The 27273-nt window shown below is 32.0% G+C and overlaps 1 protein-coding gene across 1 annotated transcript in view; it reads left to right on the plus strand.

The window, feature by feature from the left end:
* Positions 1-22843, plus strand: part of LOC131849399 (zwei Ig domain protein zig-8-like) — a 42267-nt gene extending 19424 nt beyond the window's left edge. Inside the window, exons 2-7 of the mRNA XM_059199468.1 lie at positions 1541-1632; positions 10580-10788; positions 12616-12826; positions 15878-16005; positions 20048-20216; positions 22161-22843. Of these exons, the coding sequence (XP_059055451.1) occupies positions 1572-1632; positions 10580-10788; positions 12616-12826; positions 15878-16005; positions 20048-20216; positions 22161-22264 (882 nt within the window). The 5' untranslated portion in view covers positions 1541-1571 and the 3' untranslated portion in view covers positions 22265-22843. The remainder of the gene's footprint in view (positions 1-1540; positions 1633-10579; positions 10789-12615; positions 12827-15877; positions 16006-20047; positions 20217-22160) is intronic.
* Positions 22844-27273: the final 4430 nt, after the last annotated feature.

A 27273-nucleotide genomic window follows, 5' to 3' on the forward strand; every position in this document is an offset into this window, starting at 1 on the left:
TCCATCTTGTTTACACGAGGTATGTCAGCGACAAATTGTTTCATTTCCCCCGCTACAATCGTAATGGCATTGTTTAATGGACGACGGAAATATAAAACCCAATTTATGTACTGCTTTCAAATATCTGTTATTTCGCTTCTAATAATTTGTCAGAAATGTTATTTGGATATTAGTAAATAATAATTCACAGCGCTATCCTAGTGCAAACTAAACAAAGCTTGTAAACTAGTAGTAGAGAACACCTGTCGATTGTGGTGTTTCTTTCTTATGCAACTGTAATCCTTTATATGTTGTCATTATTGACGACTAACATACTATGCACTGTAATTTCACTGCTGTAACTTACCAATCAACGAAACAATCCACAAAACTAGCTGCTTGGTGGCTAATATCTCAACCCACGCAGACGATTTTATACAAAGTCTTAGCAAAAAACTACATTACATCACAGGGAAGTTAGTTGTAATTAATACAAATAGACACATTTTTTTTTGTGTAGGCATAGACTCGTAATGCCAGATTCGAACTCATGATCACTGGGGATTCACAACTGTGCAGTAGACGATACCATTACGCTCTCAATCTACATTGGAATTGTTTTATAAGTAAACAAGAACAAATTACAGCAATGACAACAAGTACCTAACGCTGAAACGATATTGATCGGTATCTTTGTTTTGAACAAAGCGCTTTCAAAATACTCCCTCGATTGTGTTAAAGTTTGAACAGAGGCTCTGTTAAACTTTTAGAAGTAACTCAGCAGGTATTCATTTTCATTTCTACTATTCATATTTATAGAATACAGTTTACTTTATTGGGTTTCAATTTAGAAACTATTATCAAATAGTAACTAACTTCGTTTTATCGCTACTAGTATATATCAATACGAACTAACTTTTTAATACAGTTAGATATTTTGTTGTTGTTAAGTAAATAGAATTTTTATTACTATAATCTTTATTTATTTAGATTCCACTAACAGTACATACATAGTGACATTTGTAAAAATCATTGAAATATAATAGACTAACTGATCCGCACAATTTCATTCATTGCAGCGTAGCTCCTGTTGGTCGTAGCTATATTATGTTATCTGTAGTCGTAGTGTAATATTATATAGCCTCATTCTATAAATAGGTTACTAATTTTTAAATATATTTAAATAGAATACGTTACTCACATAATTAGATATAATAATATTATTATAACTCACATAACAAAGTTTTATACCTAAGCATTGCAATCTCACAATAATTCAATGAGTATATTTCAAACCAAAAATGTATTTTTACTTATTGCACGAGGCGAAGTACATATTATGAATATCTAATATAATAAAAGAATATGTTGGTGAAATAATTTTTAAAAACACGCTAAGTCTGCAATTTTTCATTTGAACTTTAAAATATACGAAGTCGTCACCCAATTCTTTTTTCAGACTACTGAATGCTTCGCTACTGATTAGTTTCTTTTATTTTCCAGTCGCCTCAAGGCTGGAAAGGGTTTCTTTGAGAGGTTATTAACATAGGCTTTGTTTCAGGAACGACGTCATCCCCTCTGGGGTTTGAGCAATGGGGCGGACGTCGGGCGCAGTATACCTCTTTACAGTTCATTTTCTGTCCTGCATTATTGGTGAGTATTGTACACAGTGTACACAAATGTAAACTTTATGTAGATAAACTTATAGTTCATTTTGTAAACTGAAAAACTATATGTCAAATGTATGTTTATAATAAAAGTGATTTAATACAAATATTGTAATATTACCATAAACATATAACTGCCACGACGCCAAAAAGTAACAAATACTTGCCGAAGTTAAGTTATCTGTACTAATATTGAAAGAGGAAGTGAATTTATTAGATATGAGAAAAGAATATTCTGGAACCAATGCTTTGATTTGCAAAACTCTTTCAATGATTGAAAGCTGTTTTATTGCAGAGTAATAGCTATACCACAGATAATATAATACGAAATATAAAGCTGAAGAAATTGTTTATTTGAACGCATCTCAGAAATTACTGCTTTGTTAAAAAAATCTTTTAGTAAAAATTTTATCCAGGAAGTTTACAGACCATATCTAATAAAAGAGGAGCAGCGATGAGAAATATTGCATAAACATAGAGAATGTAACCCAGAAGATGTTCCGCGGGTCATCTAGTACACTATATAATCGATTACTTTCTATTATTATTATTTGAATTAAATATATATATCTCACAAATATATCTAGCTTAACCTATACGGGTAAAGCTAGAATAGGGCACTAGCTTATAATATTAATAAATATGCTCTTAGCAGGACAAGATCAGTGACTCTGTTTTCTCTTTTATAAATACGAACCTTTTGTTTCGTTTCGGTGTTGTCAGACAATCTACCTTTTTTTATATTGCAATAACGTTAATGATTTTTACCTGTCAACGAGATTATTAAGTTACAATGTTACATCTACAGTAGGGTTGTAAACAACCTAGTTACAAAGGTACTCGACGTCCGCACGTACGTAACAAAATTATAGGGGTTCTAGTAGTTTGTCTAAGGGAAGAAAGTGTTATTTCAACAGCACATTATATAAGTATAGTACGTATATAATATTTGTCTTGCTCTCTTGGTAGAATACGTGTTATTATTACATTTACTTATTCAGAAATAAATGTCAAAACCAAATAGAAAGTTAGTAAAATATACGTATAAAAATATATTAAGTAAACTTTAACAAATGACTTCTATATATATATAATTTATAATTAAAAAATAATTATAATGTTTTCGTGAAATGTAAGACTGATCCTGTTGAACTTTCGACATTCCCATTAATAATATTATTTAATTTTGCGATATATCCACCATATATTAGTTTTTTCAAAGAAATCTATATGTCATCATCATCATCATCGCAGCCCGGAAGACGTCCACTGCTGGACATAGGCCTCCCCCAAAGATCTCCACGACGATCGGTCCTGCGCTGCTCGCATCCAATGCCTTCCCGCGATCTTGACCAGATCGTCGGTCCACCTTGCTGGAGGCCTTCCCACGCTGCGTCTTCCGGTCCGTGGTCGCCACTCGAGGACTTTACTGCTTCAACGGCCATCTGTCCTACGATCAATGTGGCCTGCCCATTGCCACTTCAAAGTCGCAATTCTTCGGGCTATGTCGGTCACTCTGGTTCTTCTGCGGATCTCCTCATTTCTGATTCGATCACGCAGAGAAACTCCGAGCATAGCCCTCTCCATTGCCCTCTGAGTGACTCTGAGCTTGTTGATGGGGCCCATAGTTAGCGACCACGTCTCTGTTCCGTAAGTCATCACTGGCAACACACATTGGTCGTAAACCTTCGTCTTGAGACACTGCGGAAATTTGGACGAAAAGATATATCGGAGCTTCCCGAACGCTGCCCATCCGAGTTGGATTCGACGATTGACCTCTTTCTCGAAATTGGATCTACCTAGCTGGATAGTTTGCCCTAAGTATACGTAGTGATCGACAATTTCGAGTGTAGAATCACCGATTTTTACGGGAGCAGGTACGACATGGACGTTTGACATAATTTTCGTCTTGTCCATGTTCATTTTAAGACCTACTCCTTGTGAGACTCTACTGAGGTCTTCGAGCATTTTGCTATGGTCTTCCAGGGTCTCAGCCATGACCACGATATCGTCGGCAAATCGAAGGTGATTGATGTACTCGCCGTTAATGTTGATGCCCAGCCCGCTCCAGTCCAGAAGCTTGAAGACATCTTCCAACGCAGCGGTAAACAGCTTTGGCGATATGACATCGCCTTGTCTGACACCTCGCTGCAGTTGGATAGGCTTCGAATTCTGGTCGTGGAGGCGAACTGACATAGTGGCGTTTTCATACAAACATTTCAACGCTTCGATATATCGATAGTCAATTTACCGCTGGAGAGACTGTAGCACAGCTCACGTCTCGATCGAATCAAAGGCTTTTTCATAGTCCACAAACGCCAAGCAAAGTGACAGGTTGTATTCTTCGGTCTTCTGAATTACCTGCCGCAGCGTATGAATGTGGTCTATGGTACTAGCCTTTTCGGAACCCGGCTTGTTCGGAGGCTAATCGTCAAACCTGCGCGCGAGACGATTCGTGATGACTCTCGAAAACAACTTAAAAACAATAGTGTTACGGGTCTGAAATTCTTCAAATGATTTGTCTCCCTTCTTGAAGAACAGAACCACCACACCCCTTTGCCATGCTTGACGTTTTGCCCTATGATAGTTGAATAGCTTCTGGAGGATTCGTAGAACAGGTCTAAGCCCTCAGAAGCTCAGCAGTAACTCCATCATCGCCCGGCGCCTTGTTGTTTTTAAGTTATTTAAGAGCCATACCAATCTCGTACAGGCTGACGTCCGGGATATCTTCGGTATAGTGTCGGGTTAATTTGGCTCTAGGGTCTTTCGCCGTGTTGTTAACAGGTGCCCGTGTTGTCGTGTATAACTGTCCATAGAACTTCTCAATTTCCCTCAAAAGTTCGGGTTTAGACGAAACGATCCTGCCGTCATCAGTCTTAAGTCGCGTCAGCTGGCTCTGTCCGGCAGCCAGATCCCTGTTAAAGACTTTTGAGCCCTTGTTTCTCTCACGAGTCAAGGACTTAGAGATCTGCCTGCTAAGTTGCCGATACTGAGAAGCGTCAGTCGGAGACTGCAGGACCATCGCCTTTCATATATAGATAGATATATATATAATTTGAAGTGCTTTACCCAGCCGCACGGACAGTTTCCACGAACCTGTTGTTGTAATCGTCCACGTCAACGCAGTCACCAAGGCTTTCGAAACGGTTTTGCAATTCTAGCTGAAAGCTTTCGGGGTTTTGGATCTGTATAGGTGTAGGGTGGAGCGTAGATTTCATCAGTCGGGATCGTTCGATTTTCAGATTCAGATTCAATGTGCCTCTTACAATCCGGTGATCACTTCCAATTTTGACGGCATTGATCACAGAGACATCATTGAAAATCTGTCTTCTCGTTGACAAGATGAAATCTATCTCGTTTTTTGTGGCACCATCGGGACTAATACACGTCCATTTCCGGTGTTCCGGCTTCCTGAAGAAGGAGTTCATCATAAAGAGGTTCTCCTTCTCCATGAAGTCGGCCAGCATTTGACCTCGGAAGTTCCGATCACCGATACCAAATTGCCCCACTCTCAGCTCATCACCGCTTCGTTTGCCCAATTTTGCGTTAAAGTCCCCCATGATAACGTTATAATGAGTCTTTGTACTATGTATGGCTCTGGAGATATCCTCATACATAGCCTCAACCTCATCGTCGGAAAGTTGGAGCGTACACTTGGATGACCTTCAATGAATACCGTTTGGTAATTCTTAGTATCAGGTACGCTACCCTAGTCGACACGCTCTCGACCTTGATAACATTATTCACAAGGGACTTGTGGACGAGAAACCCGACACCGCCTTGGGACAGTTGATCGCCCTCCCGGAAGTAAAGCAGATTGCCCGATTTCAGGACTATCGAGTCCTCCCCCTTTCTTCGGACTTCAGATAATCCCACGACATGCCAGTGCAATCTGCTCAACTCTTCCTCCAGTGCAGTTAACTTTTCGTCGGTCCGCAGTGTTTGAACGTTGTATGTTGCCAGGGCCAGTGGTCGTATGTGGTAGCCTGGTCTTACCCGGAGATTCTTCGCACCCCCTGCCCCGCCGTTTCCATGACCGCTACCATGGTCAAGTAGCGGGGCCGCCGGGGACTGGGGGCCGGTAAAGCCTTGGGTGTAAATTCATTTGGGGGGATATTGCCATAATCGCCACGCTATATATGCGGGTTGGCGATCGCAGTATGATGGTAGGTACTCAGTAGGACGCTGCTGCCCGTCCACTGGTCGATGAATCCCTTAGTCGCCTTTTACGACACCCACGGGAAGAGAGGGGGTGGTGCTGATCTATATGTGTATATTCTGTTATAGGTTGTAATAAATAATGTAATAAATAAATATATATATATATATATATATATATATTACATTATATATATGTAATTATTACTTTTTTAAAATAGAAAGATGTATTTCAAAAGTCGTCACGCAAGACATTAAAAACAAGTACATCTTTCTAGATATAAAAAATCATGGTATCATATAAAATTCAGAAATTTAATAGAATCAATCAATCTGCAATTAAAAATTTTTTTTTGTTAAGTTCTTTTTACAAAAATTACGTTTTTAGTTAAATTAGATTATAATTCATGATTTAGTAATACTCATACATGTTAATCTCATTTATTCAACCATAAACCCGAGTAGGCTTTGCCGTAAACATGATATACATTCTGATTTCATACGTTTGAACCAGTGGATTAGGTGAGATAATCGGACCTTTCACGGTTCAAGGATGATTGTACACGCATCAGGATATTATAATTTTACATTACTCACACAGTAATTAGATAAAATAATAGAGTTATGTAATTGTCGAAAATTCTCTTCGATTTTAACCAACTTATTATTATTCATTTACCACCTGGCATATTGACATATAACTATGTAATATATAAAATAGTATATTCCTTAATAAATAAATATATCTTTTCATTAGTAACATTAGTTTCGAACTCTGTACCTGGTTACCCATACTCGAAACAATCAGAACCCTGTCACGTAGATGAAAAATGTAATTAAGCTTCTAATACATGTTATCACATTATTCAGCAGTATTTATATAATATATATATTATATGAAAAATTTAAATAAGACGTATACACTGCTGCTATAGTTAGTTGGATTATATATTTTGAAACCGGTATTTAAATTTGAATATGTTCTCGACACTCATGTCCCAGTTAATTAGAATGTTTGTAACAGCATCGAAATATCGGGAGCTCTGATAAAATATAGGTAAGTTAAGGTGGGACATTAAATATCCCGTTTATAAAATGCGAATAATTTGTTCAAAGCTCGCATTTCTCATTTTGAGTCGATTTTAGAAGCTATACCAAAGCATGGTGCAAGCACACACATCAACGAAGAATGTCTACTAGGTAGAATTTTGTTTGAACAAACATGTGTTCAAATAGATATTCCTGCTTTAGAAGCTATGCATGGCGCTCGGGTAAATAAAGCTCATAATTATGTATCAAGGAATGGTTCTGAATATACCTAATGGTAAGGAATATTACCATATTCCTTAGAGAACTGACGAATATGCGTAGTTTGAAATATGAAAACAATCTTTGAATTGTGACCGCATGTGATTTATACTCGTATAGAGAATATTAAGCCCCGCAATATTCCTTAGGGAGAGTTCGTCAGTTTTATGAACATTATGGCTTTTAGGATTAATGGTTTCCTTTTACCTTGTAAATTCAAATAGGCATATAATTTTCAAGTTTATTGAAATAATTTTTGTAGTTATTCCCCTGATACTTAATCGTGGGGTTATCATTAATAAATTAAGGTTATTTCTTCAAATTTATTTTGCAAATCCCATGCGAAGACTAAGAATCCATTTTATTTCCGACAATATTTTCTTGTCTACAAAATAGTCAGATCTTATGTACATAAAGAGATGCCAAATTACCAGTAAACATCCATACCATTTCTAATTTGGCATCTCTTCAAAAATCCGAATGCTATGTTATAATATATGTGGCAATGCGCAGGCCACAGCTCAATTCGTAGGACAAATGACCATTGGGGCAATAAAGTCCTAGAGTAGCGATGGCGGACTGGAAGACGCAGCATAGGAAGGCCTCCATGGTGGATAGAAGTTCTGGTAAACAATGCTGCAAGACGTTGAATGCGAGCACCATAAAACTGATCGTCGTGATGATTTTAGGGGGAAGCCTTTGTTCAGCAGTTGAGGTCTTCGGGGCTGAAATGATGATGATGATACTATAATAAAACACATATAATTAATTTTAACATAAAGCCGATACCAAACGTATCGGTTTGAAAGAAGATTGGAATAATAAAAGTTAGATTCTTTTTTAGATTTGAATAATAATAATACTTTATTGCAAGCAACCATACCATTGTATAATAAGGCATACTAACTTAAAATGCTATTACCATTTTGGTAATACCTGTTTAATAGTTAATAATAACATAAAATAGTTTAAAGAAAACGAATTGACTTTTTGAATTTTTTCGTCTCCGCTTAAATGTTTTATACAACTGAAATGGCGTAGTATTACATTTAGCAGTTTTACATTAGCTAAACCTTAACGATACATTTTCATGTTAATCCTTTAGAAGTAACACAAAATTGCCTTTACATAAACACAGTAACAGTCCTCAGGGTTGTCTACATCCATTGGAACTTCATTTGGAACTGTCTGAAACAGTTGAAGCAATGTGGAAGGTTGGAAAGTTGTAAATGTCGATTTTCGTCGTCGGCAGTTACCATAAAATGGTCTACCAGATACGAATAAATCGTTTTTCTAAGCTTTGTCTTCTATTATTACTATTCTTCCTTTTCAATAATATTTATAGAACAGTCTAAATGTGAATTCAGTTTTCTTTTATTTTAGTATATTCTAAGATAACCTAATGGTTATGAAATAATTGTTGAATACAAAAAACTATTAAGTATATATATTATTATTATCTACATAAGTAAAAAACTATCGTAGAATTAACATGAAGTTACTGCTATTACGTCACATCTCTGTGTATGTTTGTGAGTAGGTAACTTAACCAGCACAGATAATTAGCACAACGGACTTAAAAAAAAATATTACTTTGTTGTTATAACATAGTTTCATTTGGCACAAAGCGTTGTTTCGACTCTGTCTTACTATAAACTGCTTAAAAGATGTCTTGCTTATGTTAATTATTTTTAAAATTTATGTTTAAAAAAAACCTTCATTGAATTCACTCTAATGAGTATAAAATGCCATTAAATATTATATATTATTAACAACATTTACATAAATTACATCGATGAGAGAACCATAATTATGATTATTATTTTGGTAAGCTAGTTAAAACATTCTTCCGTCCATATATTTTAGGGAGTATAACATACTCAAAATATTGCACTAGGTCTCATTGCAGACAATAGTAGTTAAAATTACTTATACCCTATGTAAGTAATAGTATTCACACACTACACTATTCACATAAGTAAGTACAAAAACCTCTACGTACACTTAGTATAATAATAGTAATTTTATCTTCCCATTGCCACGTCTTATAGATCCTCGTATTACACAGCAGACATGTCAGTATTATCATAATAAATGCACCCGTAAAATACCATCGAAAGGACAGAGCCCTCAGCATCATAATTTAAAATTTAACGCTTAATCAAGCTTCGGCTGACAATCAAGATTTATGTCTCCTTAGAGGGCATTTCATTTTCCAGTCCATTTCTTTCCTCAGGTCTTTTGGGTGATTACATGATTAATTTTTAATCTTATCGGAAGCAACGATTAATCTTAGACTGTTGTCCTATTGCGCCAGTGACAGGCGATTAACTATTCTCTCGTTTAAATACAATTAAAATTATACACAAAGCGAGTTTATAATGGGATAACTGCTTTATCCTCAGGGAACCATTTGGTGCCTGTTCCTATGATATTCAAATATATATTTTCAGTTTTTATATATGTAATCTGTATATTTCTTGATCTAAAGGTGTGTACATTACATAGTACTACAATAATAATGCAATTAATAACGATCGTTATGAATCCAATCACAATATAGTATTCAATACAATACAATCGACTGGTCGAACCGAACCACATAGTTTGTTCATACTATTCAATTCTTATATAACGTTAACAAGAATAATACGTATATCATGACATAATAAATAAACAAGCAAACACATCTATTCTAAAAATAATCCAATTTGGTTTTATTGACTAAGGGACTATCCTTTTATTCATAACAAAGGATACACATAATTCCAATATTGTAATCATTTCTATGTGGTAGAAATAATTATAAATAAAAAATGTATATAATTCACAATTAAACATAATATTTGCTGTTTTTCGTATATTGCAATCCTTTTTTTTTTTAATTACTAGCTTCCATATAAAAATAATTAATACGCCTTTTTAGACCCATACTATGGTATTGGTTAAAATTCATTTTATAATTATATTGATAATTAAAACTGCACACTAAACATACTAACTGAGAGTCTATTCTATTACAACCAAATACCATCTTACACAAAATTAATCAAGTCATCGTTATAGTATAGATACTAATATATTTATATTCACAATTGCTTGTGATTTACGATTACGTTTGTATAACAAAGCGAATTCGAGTTAATTTTGTTTACCAGTTGTTCCTGATTAAACTGGGCCATTTTGTTTTGTTGATCAAAAGTTTTCCGGAAGTTGCTCGAGTTCAAACAAAATATAAAATTATAACTCGCAATAGAATTCGTAAATGTTATTCCTAATAAAATTGATATACAATGACTACAAATCCTGATATATTACTGTAAAATGCATGTAACCAAATTTTAGTTGATGCTTACAAACTGCTATAAAATAAGTTCTTTGGATATATAATATTTAAATAAGTTTGAACCCTAGCCCGTTACAAAATAATCGTTATTAAGGATATAATTATTATTACACATCGACAGTTTGCCGACTGGACAGTGGAAGCAGTCGGCCGAGAGACCAGAGTACCGTGTCAGAATCGTCAAGACGGTTCCGAGCGGAATTCCTAGAAGACTGGCCCCAAGCGCCCGGCGCCCCGTATTTCGACCCCAGTACTCCCGACAACGTGACCGGACTTGTGGGTCATCCAGTTACCTTACTCTGCAAAGTCAAGAATCTACAAAACAGAACTGTAGGTATTATCTCAATATAATTATCTTCTTGATTGGCTGACTCATTTTTAACAAGGTATCATTACTACGGCTTGTGACTTAAAGTATCGAATATAACATCCTTATGTTCTGCAGACGTTCACAAACAAAAGTATTGTTGAATTCTTTTGTAACAGAATATTATTATATGTTGCCAATGAAAAACCACTGGTCGAAACTAATGTTAATAGAAGAATTGTATTTTATAATAAAAAATAGAAATCCTTAAAATAATTTCATTCGAAGCTCCGTCCGTGCGGGTCGCTAGTAATTTCAGAAAAGTTAAGAAAGACAGCCAACATTTTAGCCGTACTAAGATTTTTGGACATTATAAATATGATATAAGAATTCCAATAGCAAACTGTATGTAATACAATACGTTTTTAGGTTTTCGGCTTACGTTATTTTAAAAAATGTATTCCAAATCATTGGAATTCCCCCCTTGTATATATATAATCAGATTAACTTCCTACGCGTTGACACAGGATATTTAATTTCGAAACAGGTGTTGTAAGTCGGTATTATCTGCCGCAGAAAATTAATTTATACCTACGCCCGCCGCAAGAATGAGGGGGAACAAACATATGGAACCGGAAATTAATTAAATAGTATTCATTTTATTAATTACGTATCTATATTTTACGTAATAACTTTACTGGGTATAATCTTATAAGACTGTTGTCTTCTTTTTCCTGGCCTTAGTCCCATTTATTTAAAGGCGACTAGTCTGTCTGTTCAATTCGGTGTATCCTGGGTCGTCTGGCGTATTATTTCAGAGGTTTTTAAATCTCTATTAATAACAGACATCCATATGAAACGGGATCTGCCGCGTCTTGTGGGCTGGGTACTCAATGTACTCATGTTAAGTACTGTTCTTGTCATGTGGTCTGATGGTCGGTCAGCAGTACCTTCTCGATTGTTCTAAATATTTTACTATAATTGCGATATAACAGTCTTATAATTTTATAAAAATATTAAGTAAATAATATTATACACGATTACAATGGGTATTCAAGTATATAATTCGGTATACAAAGCCGAAAGTCAGGTAGAATATTCTTGGAACTCCTCTTTTACACTTTTTTCTGAACAAAATAGAAGTTTGAAAATAAATGTTGTACTTTCCATACTAAATTGATTACGTGACTCCGCAGTTTCTATAAAGGTTTTAAAACGTATAATTTTCAATTTTCAATTTTGTTTCTTTGGAAAACTTATTTAGTTTTATCAATATTGTCATTGACTTTCGTCTTTCGGTATCTTTTACGACTATGTGTAAGAAGTAAGATTAATAATTTAACCTAAGTTTCTAATACTAATTGATTACTTTATATAATATTACAATAATATCTCAGGACAATTCACACAGTCACGCAGCGTCTAGTTTCAAGCTACCCTGAGCTTCTGTTAGATAACTGTTAAAATACACAGATATTTTTTTTGTAAATATAGATACATAAACATATGTATATAAATACCTAGACAGATACAATCATACTTATACATATTGTGCGAGGAATCGAACCCATACCCATAGAAACTAAGGCATTATAAATCGGTAGATCACCTAAGCTAATTTAAATTTTCAATTTTTATTTCTTTCTGTATGCTTCGTCTTTCTAAAAATGGCTGACGGGTTTCATCAAATTTTTACAATTGAATAACTACAATTATATGCTAAGCTAAAACAAATATTTGTACACTTTACGAAAATCAGTAGTGAGTCATAGTCGTTGCTTGGTATGAATCTACAACAAAATCTTCAAAAGTTTATGTATATTTGTTAATTAACTTACATCATAATACAGGTGTCATGGGTGAGACATCGTGACATCCACTTACTGACCGTCGGTCGATACACATACACCTCGGATCAGCGTTTTGAGGCGCAGCACAAGCCTCGCTCGGAGGAATGGGCGCTGAGGATACGCAGTCCACAGCGGCGAGACTCCGGGCAATATGAGTGCCAGATCTCTACCACGCCTCCCATTGGACACGCAGTGTATCTCAATATCGTAGGTGAGTTGCAATAAACCAAATGTGATAATAGTCTACTGTTAATATAAAGAAACCAAACACCAACTTTATTTATTAAAGTATAAATTTATTCATAGTTACTATCTTTAATACGGATAAAAGGGAATTGAATATTGTAGATGCATGCACAACGGTTTTAAATTAATGTAACTAATTTTGTTTAGTTAGTAAAACAAATAGACCTAATGTGTCTACTGCTAGACAAAAAAAACTAAACACCTACGTTATTCATTAATTTAACGACTACTCGTAATTTCTATTTTTGAAACGAAGAAAATTAATTGTTGCAGAATGCACAACGGTTCCAAACTAACGAAACTTTAGTTTATTTAGTAGAACATTTCTAATTTAGTCAAAATATGCACCTTTTATTTGTTTAGTTTTTTGTTAGTTGTCTATTTTTAATACTCAATGTTACGTTACTAATACTAATAATACTAACTACTTAATGTTAATATAACGGTGTTTGTTATTTCAATAATATAAAATTACCACTGTTGTAAAATATAGGTAAGTTCTGTTTGAGAAAACATGATAATATTGTTGAATTTGCGCTATGATACTATGAGTGAATATAATTGAAAATGAAATAGAGATTGATTGTGTCAGAAGACAAACATATTAGTAGGTAGTAGATTATCTTTAAGATAATGAAAAAGCTGGCGATGTCTCGCGGTCATATTCTATATTGTATTTTTTTTTATTCTTTGCATTATAATATAAAAACGAAATTTAAATCATAATAAATTTCATATATTACACTAGTTTTGTATAACTTTAAAACTTCAAAGCACTTCAGTTCAATAAAATTGCTCAAACAATGTAGATAGTTCGACTGTAGAAGTTAAATAGAACTCTTCAGCCAGTTCTAGTATTGTTTGTTTACTTCGCAGTTCACACTGTCGACAGCAAACAACATACATGTACATACCTACTTAAATTTATTTGTCTCCATCATACAATCATATAGATCATAGAGTTTTATAAATATACTAGACTAACCGCTGAGAGTCACGACCATTTTTGCATAAACTTTCATCCCTTCCAAATTACTTTTTTAGGTAAATGATATATTAAAGAATATATATCCGTTCACGTAGAATCCATCTATTATATGTAAAATTCATTACGACTGATAGACAAATACACTTATATGTTTATAATATTAGTATGTGTTTATAATTATGTATTTTTTTTAATATCATTATGGACGACCCATTGAACTTCTTATTACAATTGTTTTTATCAACTATCATCACACACCTAAGAAATCTTCAAAGTCGATTTTTTTATCAAGGTATTAAGCGCTGATGGAATCTAAAAAAAATAAATTAAAATGACATAATGTTTATACGGTTTTGTATATATCGTCTAATAGCTTTTTAAGAGACTAAATGATTATTTCGTAGTAGTGGGGGTTATTTGCAAAATTATATGTAGTTTAACAAAATGTTACAGCTAAGTTGAAAGTTCAATTTACTTACACTATTGAAAATAACGAAAATATATGAACTGAATGTAACAACAAATGAAAAGTAACAACGACATCGAAATCAAATGTTTTTTTTCAATGACTCTTATGTATTACAAAAGAACTTTTTATGAATTTATTACACCGTTTATTTAAACGGGGTGTTAAAAATATTCAGAAAAATAAGCGCTAGTCTTAGGACTGGAGCGGATACAATAGGATTTTTACCTGCTAAAACCACCGCAGTATTCTTGCTTGACGAGAAAAGCCTAGGATGCGGGAACGTCTTCCCACTCGCCCGCAAACGTCTTCGTATTATATATAACCGGCTACACTTGTGGAATTCTCAGAGTTTTATTATACTTTATGTACTTTGAAAATCTTATGTCGGTGTAATATAAATAGAATTGTTAATACAGATATATAACTACTTAGGTGCCTAGTAAATATATAGAATAATGTTAGTCTTAAAATTCTAGCCAATGCAAAGAATTACGTCTATACTTCTACTTCTAATATTTTTATTCGAGATTCTGTATAAGAAATTGATATATTCTTTAAATATGTATATAATAAGATATATATATATATATACAGATCGATAGATATATATATATATATATATATATATATATATATATATATATATGCAAAAAAACGATGGCATTGTCGATTTATACGAAGTATATATTTATATTAGCATTTTATGCTGAATACTGTGTTCCCGTCTGCAAATGCATAGTCAAGCTAATTTGCGTGGCTAACTTTTTAAACTTTCCATATTGGACACGTTTTATTCCCATAACTTTCCTCACACATGTACTAATTATGATAGCATTCATTTTTCCACTATCCATTGCTACTAAACTGTGCATGGTTACTAAAGTACTGCTATTTTTCTAAAACTATACATAAAGAGACTAGTTTATGGTCTTCGAATGAAAGCAAACGATAGCGAATTTCAATCCTATGTCTATAAAGAGACGGCTTTACAGCGCTTGAATGAGGGCGAACGATAGAGAATTTAAACCGAATGGCTATAAAGAAAGGTCTTTATAGCCTTCGTATGGGTGTAAATGTTGGGGAATTTTGTAGAAAGTGTAAATTCTGTAATTAGTACAGGTGTGAACAAAGCAATCTTTTTTGGATTACCGACATTATTTTTATTTTTCTGTTGAAATAGTGTTTTAAAATCTTCTCGTGTTTTTTTTTTATAATTTTACAGTTTATATAAACTTATGAATCCACTAATACTAGCCTAAGATAATCTCTAGAAGATCATATATTAGCCTTAGTACAGTTACCACAGACTTCATATGATCACATCCGTAGTGCTGTTCATATATGATTTTATATGACTGTTACCACTTAGTGTTCGACCATCAGCTTGTTTTTCATTCTAGATACATAAATTTCATTATAAAAATGTCTTATATATTATGTATTCTTATATATATTATAGCTGTTCATTTAGCTCGATAATGTTACAGATAATAAAAGACATTTCACAATTATTCAAAATATAATACTTTCATATATTTGATGTAGTTTTTTTTCCACAGAACCGGAAACAGAAATTCTAGGTGGTCCAGATTTATTTATCTACGCTGGATCTACGATAAATTTAACGTGTATCGTACGACATACCCCAGAGCCACCAATAACAATTAATTGGACTCACAGAAGTAAGGTAAGACCTTATATATATCTATACAAAACAACTCTAAAATTGCTCTACAAAGAAATTACTATGTACCAACGTACCAATTTTCATTATGTCTCAATTATAATTAATTTTTCATAAAAAAATATTATTACACAATACTTTGAAACGAATTTAACTTTTTGTTTTTACTGTTGAATTTCATGTTCATCTTTTAAACATCTTGTATATAATTATTATTAAAAAATAATTGAAAGAGTATACATTAAACTGATAGCAGTAGCTATAACTTTAAACAAAATTTTTGATATAAATAAGAGCAATAGATAATTAGCAATACGATAACATATAAACGTAATAATAAACTAACGTATATATTGAAAAAATATCTATAATTCAATGAATTGTTACTTATAATACTTATAACGAAATCGAAATATTAGCATATAATAAAAAAATATTCAGAGATATATATAATTATTTGATTAAACATACAAATATTCTGGGTTGGCATGGTATTTGCAATATCCAAGTTGCAATTAGACTGTAAATTCGAAGCAATATTTCGCGAATGGCTTTGCATTAGATATTCTGTTCCGCCCAGTCGTAGTATTGCTTTCCGCAAATTTATCTCGTGAGATGCAGCCAAATATGTGATTCTGAACCTGGGATCTTTGCGCGCAATTGGTTTAATTAAGTAATGGTATGTATTTAGATACTAAAACCCGGAAATTCTGTGATTAGAAATGTAGACGACAAATGATTATTTGGTTTGTAATTTGTATTACAGAATATCACCCACACGTATCACAGCCAATTCCTCGGAATAAAATAGAATAGTAGTAGTAGGTTTGCCGTATGAAAACCTACTACTATAAAATTTAAGTCTACAGAAATAAATAATGAACGTTTTACTTCTACAACACTTTAATTTTACATAATATAATAATTATTGTATGTACTTAGTTTTTACTCGTATTACAGAAGCTTAATTACCAGAGACTTAATATTATTCAATATTAATTATAAAAATATTTGCAATATTGCAAAATTAAAAACAGATGTAATTAACGTTACACTTGGCGTATTTTTAAACACTGAATACAAAATATCTATTGTATTTTACAGTTATGCTAATTCGTTACATACAAGATGTATCAAAACTTCTATTGTCTCTATCAAATAAATCTCTTATATAACTAAGTAGGTAAACATGTCACATTGCATTATTTATATTGCCTCACAGTAGGGGACACTTGCTACCATTCAGCTTGCCATCCCTTCCCAGCATGGCGCCATCTGTATTGTAATACCATAATTGACAATCATTTGGTCGCATATCTATACCCATTTGGATTCAAATCGACATTTATTTATTTATTAGAAAACCAATAGCTTATAATCCAATATATTAAAACAGTATATTTCTAGAGAAAGGTTATAATAACAGGTTTTCAGTGACTTAGCAAAAATAAAAAACAATATGTGGCAAACTGAATAAAGATTATAGGTAAATTTAGATGTATAAATCAAATAACATATATAAGAATTATGAATGTGATTATTGTAAACATTGCTTGAAATTAAGATAAAGTTTTCGTAATGGCTGTACTATATAATTCTATGTACCATCATCATCATCATCATCACTTGTTCATGATAGTGGTTCATTTATGTAGACGATTGTTGCCACTAAAGATGTACCATCTAATTGTTAGCCATTCTTGTTACATAAAACATGTATTATACAATACATTACTTTTAATCTATTAAAGTATTATTTATAGTATTTAGATATTTACAAATTGACCTACCTGACCTGACATTCCATGACAATTCACCGCAAGTGTCAAGAGTTAACAATTTTGCCCGTAAATCCTTAATCCCCTTTTTATGATTCTCTTTAGTCGCACGATGTTATTTCTAAGTAAAAGTGCTACAACAAATGCTTGTAAGATAGATAAAGGATTTTCTTTTTAAAGTTTCTTGACGTTAATAAAAGCCATTATTACCAAACTAATTCTATAAATTGCGGTAGTCACACTTAGCTACAATAGTCATCGAAATCGTATCACGTGTACACAAGAGAATATCCATACGATTGCATCTCTATGATTATGAAGTCGTATGCCACAGCAATATAATTTTAATCAACTGGATATTTCGATCTGAAATGGCGAAGCTCTGCATGAAATCAAAAGATCTATAATTTGGGTAGTAGATAGATACTATGTGTACCCTACGTGGAATAATATATAAACATTTACTTTTATGTACAATAACCTTATTATAAGAATAAAAGAGAAGAAAGTAAATATTGGATTCCATGAAATAAGGTGTTATTACAAACGCTTTCCTCAATGCAACAAACATTTCGAATTTCTCTTTCATTTATATTTCTAATCACAAACAATACATTGTATAGGTACGTTTTTTAATACTTATGAGTATGATTATATTTTTATTATAATCTGATAGTAGTATTAATATGCATATTTTAAATCATTAATCCCAAACGTCCCAATATAATTTAATATTCTCCATAAAGTATCACAACGAAGTAACCTACATATATATAAAATATACATTTATTGAATGATCATGTGTGGATCATTCATTAATTGTAAACTACATGAATAATGATGAAAATTTAATATTTGTCTACAGTAAATTCAAAGTTTTATAAATTCTAATATTATTTTTTGTTCCATGTAACAATATGTATTATTTATTTGATAATACTTCTGAAAATTCATAATAAAAGCAAAATGTATACTTGCTTTGTAATAAATCTTCAGTAGCATGTCGCGTAGCGTAAGAGATATTATTACTTCAAAAATATTGTTTATTACATTCACCTCCCAACAGACTGTGCACTGTCGTCTAGTACTTTGGTATAAATATATAAAAAAATAAATAAAAAATCTTACTATAGATATAAAAAAGTATATTTATGACATGAAATTATATTGTTAGACTTATTAGTACATCTCCTGATTAAAATTTCACAATTTCAAATATTGTGAGTTAGAACTCTAAAGTCTTCAATCAACTCAATTACTCAACATGCCTAAAATATATTTATCTACTTGAATATCAGGTTGTTTAGGAAATTCTTATTATGATACGCATCGGTTGGTGTAATTTTATACATAGTACAACTCTGTTATAAATTTAAGTAATAGAATTTCACAATTCACAATTCAATAAAAAAGAATAAAAGTATATTCCTAGAACAATTAACTACGTTATATAAAAGTTGGTACTGCACTTATAAGAATTCAATCATAACTGAATTTATGTCTAATGGTTTTAAAAGCTAGCTTTCAACTTACGAATGCAGGGAAAATCATAAAAATTAACAATCACCGCAAATTGATATTACTACAGATTGCTTCAAACCACAGGTACAACAATGTACGTGTTGTCGGTTTTTAAAATCTGAGCGACATACTTGAGTTTTGTTGAAAAGCCTTAATCCCTGTTGAAGAAGCTATGGTCGACAACTTATTCTACAATCTGAATGTTTATAAGCGATAAATCTCTGAAACTGCGCTCTTTTTAGATATTTAGGTTCTAGTTTGGGAGTGCCCTGTCGATGACGTGCAGTACAATGATAGAAATTAAATATAGATATTACATCTATGTATCATATGTGTCATAAAATAATTTCTTTGTAGAAAAGCTTATTATAAAATTGAAGATTTTATAAATGATAATAATGTTTTTGTAGAAAATATCTAACTTAAAATTCATGGTGAAATTTCAAACTGACAGTGTTATCTAATTGAACAGAGATTAAGTTTCTATGTTGATTATCGCATGCCTAATCTTTGTTGTTAATTAAATATAAGTAAATCAATATATATTTAAAAGATCAACACATAAGTTTCTTGCTTATTCTTCTTGTGATGAATATGCATTCCGAATAAGCGGTAGAATAAAAAAAACTTGACTATTCTAAAGTGCTTATATTAAGTTTATTTGAATAAAAATTATTTCTATTTCATCAATTATTCTTTCCTGACAGGTTACATAAATGTCTTCTTATATATTTTTTTTTATACAGACGATAAACTTCGACTCCACACGTGGCGGTATATCGCTGGTGACTGAGAAGGGTATACATAGTAGTAGTAGGCTGCTCGTCCAAGCTGCGCGTACGTCCGACGCGGGGGCATACCAGTGTGTTCCAGATAATGCTCAGTCTGCTACAGCTCGCGTCCATGTACTTACAGGTAAAACAGTTGCTTATATTCCCATATTTTTTAAATAGTACAGGATAAACACGCTTGCGGCTCACCAAATGGTAAATGACTACCGCCGCGGCGCCGCCCGTGAGCACCCGCAACACCAGGGGAATTGCAAGGGCAGTGCATTCTTAAGTAAGAATAAGCTCTCTTATGTGAGTTTCAATACCCTATTGGTTTTAATATCACTGCTGAAAGGTGATTTTGTGCATAGCAAAATGTTTCTAGAAAAACGAACGATGAAGAATCGCCATTCATCCAGATGATAAGAATGGTTTTAGTTTCTGGTGGAGGGTACGACGATGAAATTTAGCAGCTGGTATTAAGCCGAACAGTTTCTCAGAATACTTACCATGATTTAAGCGGTAGATAATACATTGAGATGTAATGTCATATGTCTCAAACATTTAAAAAAACATTTATTCTCTTTAATCTTTTTTAATAAGTTTCAGTGATACTGAGGCAGGTTTGTCTATAAAAATTTCATTAATTCATCCACTAACAAAGTCATATGAATATGTCTGTCTTATATATTTGAGGTGCCAAGCCTCACAAGTTTTATAAGCGATGTTTCGGTTAAAGGGTAATTTATAATTATAGGGTATGGAGGTATGATAGCTTGGTAGACGGGCAATACTGCCACGGCCGACAAAAAACGTGATACGATAATATTCGTTACATGTATCGATACGTTCATGTATGTAGGTGACGGTTAGCATATACCATCCGATGCGTCAGCTTATTTGCGCTTCCAGTTTCATAATATGTAAATAAAAAAGAACGTATAACAAGTGACGTCGCGTTTAATCATATTCAGATACAATACATCATTACATAAGTATGTTAATGCTTTATAACTTTAACGAGACATTCAATAATTAATGACATGTAGGTATTTTGTTTTGCGCATATTAAACAAACCTTATTATAACATAAAAATCAAGGTTAATGCAATAAGTTTCTGCATTTTATATTTATTTGCGAATAAATAGATTCAATATCTGTTTCTTTTAATGAATGAACTCAAACAATACTATTACAAAACATGATAATGGCGAAATGCGCGTAGATAACTTTAATGCTGTCTTACTCTAAAAAATGTTATTAGTTGTATGGTAGCCATGTGTGCACTTCTACAAAGTACTACTAGCATTGTTTCTGAAATTAACGCTTACATTACAGCTTCAATTAATGTGAACATTTAGAATCGTCATTTGTTAGCAAGAAAAGCTAAGGAAACAGTATTTAGGTAGTAATGTTTCGTGACTGGACCTCATAAAATCCTACAGTGCTAACAGTTTGAATTTATTTATACATTTATTGCTTTAAGCCAGTTTATTTTTGGGCATACCATTATTAGCATAATAGCCAGTTGGTTCGTTTCACCCGTTAACTTTTAATTACTACATCTTTATTTATTTGGAGTGTTAATTAAGTGTGAACGGCTATAAATTTTATTGGGGTTAATATTTAATTTTGTAAAGAACAATTGATAAAATGTGTAATGTATTTTATACTACTATTTTATTTATATAAAACCTTATGCGACTGTACTGCTACAGCCTAATTAGCGAGATAAACACATATAATACAGCTATGATAATAAATCCTTATTCGAGTAATAATATGAAGTATGTACTAGTAAATTTGGCTATTACACTACTAATTTGCATATATGATAATTTCGTAAAATTTGTTAGTATCTTGCAAAAGATTTCACCAAAAGTACCAATAAATAATTTATGACATTATATTGGTAGATTCCCAGGTTCGTAGTTTTCTACATTACCAAATGTGCGGTTTGGCTGTATATTGCATATTGAGTCAGTCTGCTGAGTTCTAAATATATAGATAATTATTATATGACGTCAGAAGAATGAAACATTTATTCACTGCAAAACCTTAATTACTAAATTGTACCTTTATTTTCAGGAGAAACTCCAGCGGCAATGCAAGGTAGCGCTCAATGGGCCAGTTCATTGAGTTTACCTGCGCTTGTACTACTGGCCTACGTTTTACTAGTTCTACAAGTCTGATTTAGTTATCCACATATACAGTTTTGAAGAAAGCCTTAAAGCTGCAAGAACTGTGGCGGCTTGCAGTTACGACCTTCAGCTTTGAGAGTAAAGTGAGGAATAATATACACTAATTTATAGTGTGAAAATGAAAAAGACATTGTGATGGAATATAGATAAGAAAATACGAGTCTGTGGTAAAACTACAGGATAAACATAATGAACTCTATTGGAGTGGTGTATGGGAAATGGACAATTAAATAATAAACAATAAATATCAGATATAAAGTGCCCAAATGAAACTCGAGTGCAAGTGATTTGTGAGAAAGAAAACGTGTTAGTACCAACGAGTTGTGTTTTTGAAATTCTAAAGCCAGTGTTACACTGATGTGATACAAACGTGCAATAGACGCATATCTGTGCCAATACCGCATAGAATATCCTACAATCAGGGTAAATATAATTATTAAAATTCCAATATTAATATTAGTCACTTCAAATTCAATTCGAAAGTTGTCGATCAATAATTAATGGATAAATGTAGCAATCATAAAATACGATAGTATAGAACCGTTTGTTTTCAAACTTGACATTGATTTCAATAAAAGACCATTTTTCGTATGTATTTTTATTATTTACCTTTAATAATCTTTAATATACTAGAATTTGTACAGAGTAGTCAACGTTAACGTTCTCTGTCCCACCAATTTCACCAATCGACCAAGCAGCTTACTGCATAGGACGTTGTTTCAGTGAAATGGTCGGATAAGGTATTGAAATTACAGGGTTAGGGAGGAACATCGTCTTAGACCTCTGGAATAATAAAGCGTAGAAGATACCACCATGAGCATCACATGATAACGTGATGTTATAATAAAAATAATAACTCTTTCTTGCGTATAGATAAACAAAGAATAATAGAAGTATAGTACAATAGAAATCAATCTCTTACAGACAACTTGGTATTGACAATATTTACATAGATATAGGATATAGGAGGCGCACACTAGACGCTAAATTTATTATATACACACGTAAATAAATAAACTTACTAACATACATATTATATACTACATATTTGATGAGAAGAAGGGGTAATTTAGAGATAATTCTATTATAGAAAGAGACATATTCGGGGTGCTATTCATTTACTTTGGTGACGGTTACCACATGCTCTTAAGTTTATCGTCAGCTTGGTCACATGAAAAAAAACTATGTAGTATCTGTGTACACATCTGAAGTTAAATAATACAATATATCATGTAGGTATATATTGTTAATTTATTTCCTCATAATTTGATTGGGACTTGGGGGGAAAAAGAAGGTAAAAGAAAAGAAAAGAACGACACGCCACGCCACATTATCCGCTGAAACGATTACAACATAATAATAATAGCTCTATTGCGACGTTGTAATCATAAAGGTATTCATATAACAAAAATATAATTGATCTAGTAGTCTGTACTAGAAAGATGTATGAGAAAAAGTATTATGCGGGACTCTAATAAAAAAACTCAAAACAATGATTGTTAAAATTATTATTCATTTATCTGTGTATTTGTGCGCACTAATATTAGAAACTGCTTAACTGATGAAGATGCGTTTTCAATAATGTATGGTAGTGCACTTATGTGTAGAGATCATGGTAATATGAATTTTTAATGTTTTAGACAAACAAATTGATTATATCTCTAAATTTCTCAGTTTCGCAAATTATATTTATTTATTCATTTAATATATCCGCAAACTAACAGATCATTGTTTCTCTAAGCATGAATGACAGCTATGTATTTAATTTTTTTTTTTAATAATTTACTCTTCATAATATAAATTTCTAAAATTCTCCATAACTAATATAAATTCAATGATATAACTTATAGTAAATTGCATAACATAATTTTAAAATAAATATTATTTTACTGAATGTATTGATATTTAAAATTAACTGGTCCATATTCAAACAGTACGCTAACAAAATATGTTTTAGATTGATTGCAGTATTGATATACAGCATTAATTCAAATGTTTAACTATTTGTTCGGATGTCTAATTGAGTGACTGATTAATATGGAATTATAGGTAGGTAAAAAATTTGGCAAACATACTACCAACAAATAGAAAAGTAATCTCAAAATATGTCTACTACAAAATTCGCCGAAATACATTAGTAATCAATAAATCATCAGCTTATAATAAAAAAGTCACTCCAAAAATTACACAGCGATATTTCCAATGAAATGTCTAATACACAGAGGCCATTCTCTACCCGAACCTTATTTTCTGTTGAAATGGATTGTATAGAACCTTTCACCTGTCCCAAAACACATTTACACCAGTTTTCCATTCAGGCTTTACTTTAAGCTTTTCACTTACATTTGACGTGTCTGGAACACCGAGTGAGGTCGCCTGGGGCCACGGGATACGGTTGAAAAGAGCTAATCGAAGACTAGTCTAATGGAAAAGTGCTCTTGTTAGGGTTGCCTTGTCACTAATTTGTAGATACAAGTTATATAAATTGAAGAACGCAATGGTAAATACTTTTATTGCGGATCCTAAAGCTGAAGCAAACGAGTAAGTAAAAGAGACTTATGAATAAAAAGTTTTGATTCCAGTAGTCTATAATTTGTAAGTCTGGTATTTCCAAACGAAACTTAATTTGAATTGAAGCCATTCCGAATTTAAAATTATCAATTTAACCAATTCCAAATTTAAAAACATGTATTTTTTATTGAAACATTTATTTACACCTTTCACAAAATATTAAATTCGATTCATTCATTCCATTGGACATTAAAATTCAACCAGTTGAGAAATAAAATGGAATTTCCACAAATTTATATGTGCATTCATATGCACATCAATAATATACTTGATTATAATTGTAGTCCAATTACCAATTTTAATAAAAGAAAACATTATTTTATAATATTATCCTTTAAAGTAATATCTGTCATCAACCCTGAATATTAGATATGAATAGAAATTAACGGATGGAAGAACGAGAACAAACTGCACCGTTTAATAATAAGACGTAAGAAACCGATTATCTGAATTCCAGTCGCGTATTCGCAAAATGATTTTGCACCACTTCTTTCTATTGAATTCTTTGTAGATTAGTCATTGGAAGTGATCGAAACAAGTATTTTCATATAATTTAAGTGGCAAACAAGCTGACCGGCCCTCTGATAGTAAGTGGTAAGATACGTTTAGCCTTATAATTAATAGATTTCGAGTGTTTTGTAATGATCTCTTTTGTTTCTAAATTTACAGAGACAAAGTTACTTCAATTCTTTATTGTTACATTGTCTTTTGTATATTTCGCAACTGCACTCTACGTGTTTTCATCATTTAGACACTCATACAGTTCACCGATCTTTACTATTGGATTTATTTTCTGGTACCTACAACGTCTTTAATATTTTTACTGAATCACTTTACGTCTATTCTTCCATACTAATATTATGAATGTGATTTGACGTGAAGATAAATTTTATCTCATAAAAGCAGTGAAAGTTGTGAGTAATATCTAGAATTCTAGATATTACTCGCAACTATTAGATATTTATATAAAGTCAATGTGAAATCTGTTTGTTGTATTTTCATAAAACGGCTGAAATTAGTAATATTAGATGTGAAACTAAACTATGTCCCTATAATACTTAAGTGAACTTGAAGAGTAAATAAAGTCGCGAAATATACCTAGTCTTTTATAGAAGTATTAAATGTCTCGCTTCAATGAGGAACTGACCTTTAGTCTGTGGTGAATTATCGTTATTTCTGCCATTTGAACAGGAAAACTATATTAGTCTATGGATCGTTTAATCGTATCTGTTCCTTATAAACAAGTACTTGATTAACCGGGAACCGCAAGGGTAATTTATCTATTAAACGAAATTGGGAGAACTCCCAAATATGGGACCGATTAAATTGAATTTTCGGCCTATAAAACCCTTACCCTGTGAATTTTGTCAAAATTGTTAGCGTCGTTGTCGAAAATCTATTTGCATAGGTACATAGATTGGATTATGTTACAGCATTGTAATTAATTGTAGTGATGACAATATTACAAGTTATTAAAATGAATTAAAGAACTAAATGATATTGTTAAGAGAAATATACTAGAATTTAGAGTTTTAAATATACAAATATATATTTTATAAATTAAACTTTATAAATTATATAAAAATATTTCGCGATGAAAATATGTTTACAGTTTCTTTTTTAATTACTTTAAGAAGTAATCTTAATAAGAAACGAACGAAAATTAAAAGTTTTATGACTGACAAGTTATACGGTTCATAATCTTTACAAAGTATGGAAAGAAAACTTTGAAAACTTTTAAATGTGTTAGATAAATAAGTACAAAATGCAGACTGAACTGAAATCAAGTCGTCACAATAATATAAGGACAAAACGAAATCGGTGAAGTAAAGGACCGCAAATACTTAGAATAATGAATCCCATATGAATATTAAAACAATGCTTCTACGAATGTAATTATACTTTTACACACAAATTAATGTAACCACATAGGCTGCAGGACCAAAATAGGTTGAATTTATTCATTATTTCAGTATTTCTGTCGAGCTATTAGCATATTTCGTGTATTTTGTTCAATAACAAAACAATGATTTACACGCTACAGAACAAAGGAACAACCCTCAGTATTCAGTAGTCATTAATAACTTTGTTATTTATAAATATTCTCCCTGTACTATAAACATATATTCGCTTGTATATATCACTTTGTAACAAAATAACTAAGTTTAAGTGCTGATTAATTAGATATTTTTATATGAAGTGAAAAAGCGAAATGTGATGAGTGTCTTTTTTTATTAAAATTGTAAGAAAGCTTTCATCTTTCGTCTGTGGATAAGGAACAGAAGGTGCTAACCTGTATAAAATATTATAGAACTTTAAAATAATACCAAAAATCTACTAAAAAAAATACAAATTCATTTGTATATCTTTCATTATATTTTATATATTATTTTATACATATAAATATTATGTCAGTCAATAATTCTGTA

Source organism: Achroia grisella, unplaced genomic scaffold (genome assembly GCF_030625045.1).
Source record: "Achroia grisella isolate CSIRO2021 unplaced genomic scaffold, CSIRO_AGI_Agris_v1 utg642, whole genome shotgun sequence".
In the NCBI taxonomy this organism is placed as follows: domain Eukaryota; kingdom Metazoa; phylum Arthropoda; class Insecta; order Lepidoptera; family Pyralidae; genus Achroia; species Achroia grisella.